The 7,500-nt window shown below is 37.3% G+C and overlaps 1 protein-coding gene across 1 annotated transcript in view; it reads left to right on the top strand.

Annotated features, from left to right (window-relative positions):
• Positions 1-7,500, top strand: part of LOC141443987 (scavenger receptor class B member 1-like) — a 61,043-nt gene that overhangs the window by 17,684 nt on the left and 35,859 nt on the right. The window contains exon 2 of the mRNA XM_074109432.1: positions 2,169-2,375. Within this exon, the coding sequence (XP_073965533.1) occupies positions 2,180-2,375 (196 nt within the window). The 5' untranslated portion in view covers positions 2,169-2,179. The remainder of the gene's footprint in view (positions 1-2,168; positions 2,376-7,500) is intronic.

The raw sequence follows: 7,500 nt of genomic DNA, 5'->3' as shown, positions 1-7,500 counted from the left end.
CAAGATTTGACCCGCACATACATACATAAAGTGAAATAAAACCTTGTAAATTGGTATGACGTCATTTCTGGACAGCTCTTGTTATGAGTGACCCAGAAGACATTGTCATGATAACGATATGAGCTGCACTTAAAAGTTGATTGACGAGTCGAGTTCATAAACTTGTGAGCAAAAATTTGATCAAAAAAATTTTATAACAAAAAATTTAATCGACTACAAAAAACCATGAAAACAATTTTCTACCAGTCTGAAGTCGGTGCCTCAGTACGAGCCAGCAGGAGTGATTGAAGCTCAATATTTATAAAGTGCGTAGTGAGGTAGATGACTATAGGTCCACTCCTGCTGGCTCGTGCTGAGGCACGACCGACTCCAGACTGGTAGAAAATTATTTTCATGGTTTTTTGTAGTCGGTTAAATTTTTTGTTATACTTAAAAAAAACACCCTTTTTAGTGTAAATAATCTAAGATACAATAGTCTCATGTCAACTGCTCGTCACCTTTTACAAAAGATTGCTTTTTCCGATGCAGAGACTTTCTTTATTGAGGAGTACTGGTGCTTCACCACTTGTTCCATTTCACCATATGCATTACGAGGAGCGTAAATTGCTTAGCAACTGTGTTAAAGTAATTGAAATTCAACCCGTGAAATACTTGTTCATCCCAGCCTATATACGTCCCACTGCTGGGCACAGGCCTCCTCTCAGAGCAAGAGGGCTTGGGCCATAGTTCCCACGCGGGCCCAGTGCGGATTGGGAACTTCACACGCACCATTGAATTGCTTCGCAGGTTTGTGCAGGTTTCCTTACGATGTTTTCCTTCACCGCAAAGCTCGTGGTAAATTTCAAATGTAATTCCGCACATGAATTTCGACAAACTCAGAGGTGCGAGCCGGGGTTTGAACCACGACCCTTCTGTTTGAGAGGCACCACGGCTTTTTTAAAATACTTGTTATTGAGCAGTAACTCCGATGGTCTTCATCATCAGGTCAACTTCACCAAATGATGATTTTCAAGAGCAAATGCACGAGTTACAACGAGCTAAATATATCAAAATTACCATAGGTGTCCCTACAACATTTGAAGAGTTCCCTCGATTTCCTTAGGATCCAATCATCAGATCCTAATTTGGTGCTTATGGGACCTAATTGAAAGCATTCCTAGACGAACGCAAAAAATAAAATCAAATCGGTTCATACATGACGGAGTTCTGAGGTAACAAACATTAAAACAAAGAACATAGAACCGAATAGATAACCTCCTCCTTTTTTGAAGTCGGTTAAATATATCTAAACACGACTCTATTGTTAACTGTGTAGAAGCGTGTTCAGATAATTTTGATCAAATTTTTGCTCACAAGCTTATGAACTTGACTGTACAATGAGTACTAGGCAACGGATAAATATAAAACCTAGTAGCTAATAAACATAAGTTTCTGTTAGATACGTTTTTGGTAAAAAAAAACATTTTTAATACAAGCTTTTTAGGGTTCCGGAGCCAAAATGGCAAAAACGGAACCCTTATAGTTTCGCCATGTCTGTCTGTCTGTCCGGCCGCGGCTTTGCTCAGGGACTATCAATGCTAGAAAGCTGTAATTTTGCACGAATATATATGTAAACTATGCCGACAAAATGGTATAATAAAAAAATAAAAAAAAATTTTTTTTAGAGTACCTCCCATAGACTAACGTCTAGTGGGGGTGATTTTTTTTTCTCATCCAACCCTATAGTGTGGGGTATCGTTGGATAGGTCTTTTAATACCATTACGGTGGAAAAATTAAAAAAAAAACAGGATGGTAGTAAGTATATCAAACTTACAGGGAAAACTATAACGTTAAACGTTAAGTTTTCTTGCGAATTATTACTAGTTTAAGAGTAAAATATACCTAAACTTGGAATATTCCGTACAAAATACGAAATCCTTAGAAAAATATTACTTAATTTTTTCGTGATGGCTACGGAACCCTATTTCGGGCGTGTTTTTTTATTATTTTATTTTATTTCATGTCATGTTTGAGAAAAGCACTATACGAAGCTTCGGCCGGAACGTGGGGTTGCCGGCATGCCGGGCCTCTACAGTAATTTACTGTTGCTCGCACTTTACGAACCCTGGTAATAAAAGCCTGTAACAGGTAGTACCTAACTCTGTTTAACATCTACCCTCATCCCCAGCCATACCAAAGATGTCGGACGACTCAGCAGCCACAGCCACCACCCTCACGGACTCTGACTCCGACTCCCAGGAGCAGAGCCTCCCGAGGGATTCACTCAACAGCCTCCTCGAAGCCTCCGTGAAGGGGGGTGGTGAGGACTGCCTCAGCCAGTGCGCCGGCGCCGTGTGTGAGAATCCTCAGGAACGAAGGAAAGCTGTGTGCTGTAGTAAGTCCCTACACAATATAATACAAGACAATGCCTATTTATTGAACACCAACTCATAGTAAACAAGAAAAATCTGAAAAGCAAAAAATAATAAACCTTTTTAGGGTTCCGCAGTAATTTTGCACGGATATATATCTTAACTATGCCGACAAAATGGTATAATAAAAAATTAAAAAAAAATTTTTTTTAGGGTACCTCCCATAGACGTTAAGTGTGGGTGATTTTTTTTTCTCATCCAACCCTATAGTGTGGGTATTGTTGGATAGTTCTTTTAAACCATTACGGGTTTGCTCAGACGATTTTTCGATTCATTATTTTTTTTGCGAAATATTCAAATTTAAAGTTAAATTTTCCATCAAAATCGAGCGTTCCCCCCTCTAAAATCTAAACCGGTGGGTGGAAAAATTTGAAAAAATTCAGGATGGTAGTAAGTATATCAAAATTACAAGGAAAACTATAACGGCTAAGTTTTCTTGAGAATTATTAGTTGTTTTACTCTTAAATAACAACCTAAGGTATAAAAATATACTTACCTAAACTTGGAAGATTCCGTATATAAAAAATTAAATTAAAAAATCAAAAACCCGACTGCCGAAACTAAAAGGAAGAAAATAAGTCTAGTGGTCTAGAACAGTTAAGTAGCTACTTTAAAGTTCAGCAGTCAGGACCCATTACTAAGAGTTTTTGAGCATCACGATTTAAATGGGTCCCGACTGTTGAACTTTAAAGTAGCTACTTAACTGTTCTAGACACTAGACTTTTTTTTTCCTTTTAGTTTCGGCAGTCGGGTTTTTTTTTTTTTTAATTTAATGTTTTATTTTACACTTTTTTGATATTTATGTATTATAACCCATTAAGCCGTGGTGGCCTAGTGGTTTGACCTATCGCCTCTCAAGCAGAGGGCCATGGGTTCGAACCTCGGCTCGCACCTCTGAGTTTTTCGAAATTCATGTGCGGAATTACATTTGAAATTTACCTCGAGCTTTGCGGTGAAGGAAAACATCGTGAGGAAACCTGCACAAACCTGCGAAGCGATTCAATGGTGCGTGCGAAGTTCCCAATCCGCACTGGGCCCGCGTGGGAACTATGGCCCAAGCCCTCTTGATCTGAGAGGAGGCCTGTGCCCAGCAGTGGGACGTATATAGGCTGGGATGATGATGATAACCCATATATGTTTAGAATGGGCTAATTTTATACCCATATTGTTACAATACAAAATATTTTTTGTTCATTCCTCCGCCATTTTTTTTTTGCAGACGCCATATTGAAATATTATATAGCCTATGTCACTCCGACAGATATGACAAATCCAATGATACCTCATATGTTAAAATCCGTCTAGCCGTTTAGGCTGCAGCGAGGACCAAAGAAATGGGCATACATACATACATACATACGTTAGAAAAACATAGCCCTCCTTCGGGCAGTCGGGTAAAAATACGAAATCCTTGAAAAAATATTACTTAATTTTTCCGTAATGGCTACGGAACCCTATTTTGGGCGTGTCCGATACACTCTTGGCCGGTTTTTTTAAAATTTATATGGGACTGACTCGGAGGACCCTGCCCAATAAAAAAATAATTATCAAAATTGTACTCTGTAAAAAGTTATGCGTGGTCATACATTACAATCAGTAAGTGAACAATTAATCATCCCCTGTTTACCTACCCTTAGGGTTGGAATATTTTTTCCAAATTTATATGGGACCAACTTCAGGGTTATAGCCTTTTATTTAACAGCGCGCGCTACAGTACCATTTACATATTCATTTTTAATAAGGTCAAGGAGGGCATTTCCGTCATACTTTTTGATAAGTTCACTTTGGCTGGTCATAACTAAGATGATATTTTACTTTTTAATAAACCTGATCACTGTAATAGATTAAGCATTTATTTAACTATATACAGGTACTCATATCAAATTGCTAGTACTGCTGGTCATTTTAATAGGATTTTTTTTAAAACATGTCAGTTGACGGATTTTCCCGACGGTTTGTGGCTATTCCGTCAACCTACGATTTTTCTTGTATCGTGACGTATTACAAACATATACGTCAAGTGAACAAATGCCGCTGAACTCTTACTCGAAACTAAACTCTAGCGACCTCAATTTAAGGTTCATTTTAGATTGTATTGGCAAATATATTTTTTCGGGGCAATTCCGGCCTATTTTTACAATCAGGAGTAGTAAACCTTTTAAAACAGATTCCCAAACCCTAGGGAAAATCCGTCAACTGACACGTTTTTTAAATAATGGGCTGTTTTTGTGCTCACCAGTTAGCGCCACTGTTGAGTAAGGTCCAGCCGAAGTACAGTGTTATTATGTTCGCTACAATATTTTTAATTTAAAATCGTATTAATGTTAATTTTCATATTATTATTTAATTAAGTCAAATCAAAAAGGTTGGCAATATATGAAATAGGGAAATTCCGGCACATGACGGTTTTGCCCGATTCACAATTGACGGATTTGTCTACTCGATCATTTCGTTAATATCAATATTCAACCACCCATAGTTTCTTACTCACCAACAGATTATAATTGAAAATTTATAAAACATGCATACCAACAAACATGCATATCGAACTATATAATAAACATACTTAGTAAGCCGTAAACCTACATTTTTTCATCGCACCGTCACGAAACACAACAGCACACTACACTCGTGTTCGAGTTCGAAGCGCAACTAAACTTTAAAAGCCGTTTTTTTTCCATTCACTGGCTAGACAGCGCCATCTGTTTTTGTCTGTGGGTATAAAATGTTCTCTCTGCTTTACCGATCGAGGGAGTAAGCGTGTACTGTTGTTTGAATAGCCACAAACGCCGTTAGACGGAAATGCCCCGCTGACGGATTTGGCCACCCTGACCTTACATGTTTTTTTTGCGGACTGTACTTTATGTTGACTGTACTTGCATTGTCATTCATTTTACATATAATTACATTTAGTATTAAACTATATCTATGCCAAAAATCACGTCAATCCGTCGCTCCGCTTATAATATAATATATAATATTATAAATGCGAAAGTGTGTGTGTGTGTGTGTGTGTGTGTGTGTGTGTGTCGACAGATCGATATTTTGGCCCGTAGATATAGTAATACTATATATTATAATTTTATTGGCATTTCTTTTAGTGTTCATTATTATTATTATATTTGTCTTTTTTTATGTATGAATATATCATTATATATTATATATTTATATATATATATAAAGTTTAAGTTAGTTCTATTAGCCGACTTCAAAAAAGGAGGAGGTTATCAATTCGGTTGTATTTTTTTTTTGTTTGTTACCTCAGAACTCCGTCATTTATGAACCGATTTGAAAAAAATTTTCATGTTCGTCTACGATTGCTTTCAATAATAATTTTCTACCGGTCTGAAGTCGGTGCCTCAGCACGAGCCAGCAGGAGTGATTGAAGCCCAATCTGTAGGTAGTGCGAAGGTGAGGTAGGCGACTATAGGTCCACACCTGCAGGCTCGTGCTGAGGTACCGACTTCAGACTGGTAGAAAATTATTTTCATGGTTTTTGTAGTCGGTTCAATTTTTTTGTTACAATTTTCTTATATTTGAGGAATAGAAATAGAAAATGTTAAATAAAAAATACCAAATTTCAAGTTAATCTGACCTTTTAGAATTGGGTCATAATGAACTTGCTCGACCTAACAACAACAACAACAGGGCAAATTAAATAAATCATGTAAAGATACTTAGTGGGTCATGTAAAACAGGTTAAAAAACATGGATTTAAAGCATTAATTAAGTAGGTACCGTTAATCTCATAATTGTCACAGAACGACCTTTGTACCTTATTCATATTAAGCACTAGGACACTTGAGTTCACCGGTCTTTTACAGTGTAACGACAATGAACGACCTAGCTTAATCAAACCAAGGATCTAACACGCGAAGTGCATACTAAAAAGAACCTAATAAAAACAAAGACAAATATGCTGTCCGAAATATGAAACACTTAGCGAAAACCACCTTTATCGTGTACGATAAAGAGGTTAGGTTTTGTTTTTCACCGGTTTCTGCTTCAATGGAAGGGTTTTTTTTTTGGTATCGTGGCGTCATATTTGTAATACGTCATTGGATTGGCTATTATGGCTATAAGGAAACCGTTGTGACTATTTATAGATAAATCAGTTTTTGTCCGCGTTAAGCGTGTTATTATGACCATATCTCGGACAGGTCCTCGCAATAACAGTATGGAAATAGAACAAGATAAAGTCGTAACACTCGTACATATGATTATGAGTATGAGTAGGTATCTAAAGCCGAATATTATCGTAGTTTAACATGACTGTGACCTTTCTTTATATTATCCCCTACCACTAAAGGAAATTGTAGACTAGTTAATAAGGGAAATAAACAATTTTTCATTTTCATTTTCATATCGGGTGTCTCAAAAAGGACGCAAGATTTCAATTTGCCGCCATTTTTGAATTTTAGTGCTGGCAACCCTAAAAAAAAACTATTTGACAGCTGAATGTTTAGGGTTTGTAAAAATGGCGGTTATACGAAGGATCAACGCGTTTTTATTATTGAACAATATTTCAAAAGAAGTTTGGCGTGTACCTACGGTTCGAAAACTCCGTGCAAAATATGGTCGTACGGTATGGACTTGACCTCATCAACTGTGAGCAGAGTGGTTGTAAAATTCAGGGAGAGTGGATCAATTCATGGTGTTCATTCCACTGGTCGTCCAAAAACAAACCGTTCAAATGGCAATGCTTTAAAAGAGGAAATTCGACGCTGCATTGGATAAAATTCAGCCGCATCTATGCAAAATGGTCATAGAAAATTTTGACAAAAGAGTGCGTATGTGCCAGCAAAGCCTAGGAGGACATTTGCCTGACGTATTATTCCACTAATAACCCTATTTATGTATTACAAGATATAAATATATTATAACGAAAAAAGTTTGTGTTTTTCATCAATTTCAAATCTTGTGTCCTTTTTGGACACCCTTTAGTTGCCTATCTATCATAGTTTTGTCGAATTTGCATCCCTGAGGCCGCTTGTAGACGTCCGTTGTTTCACCGGACAACGGACCGTTTTTTTGCCGGACTTGCGGGTGTTGTTATGGTTAAGTCGCCGGACAAGTGTCCGGTGCATG

Source organism: Choristoneura fumiferana, chromosome 28 (genome assembly GCF_025370935.1).
Source record: "Choristoneura fumiferana chromosome 28, NRCan_CFum_1, whole genome shotgun sequence".
NCBI classification, from domain to species: domain Eukaryota; kingdom Metazoa; phylum Arthropoda; class Insecta; order Lepidoptera; family Tortricidae; genus Choristoneura; species Choristoneura fumiferana.
This window is presented reverse-complemented; position numbering and strand designations above follow the sequence as displayed.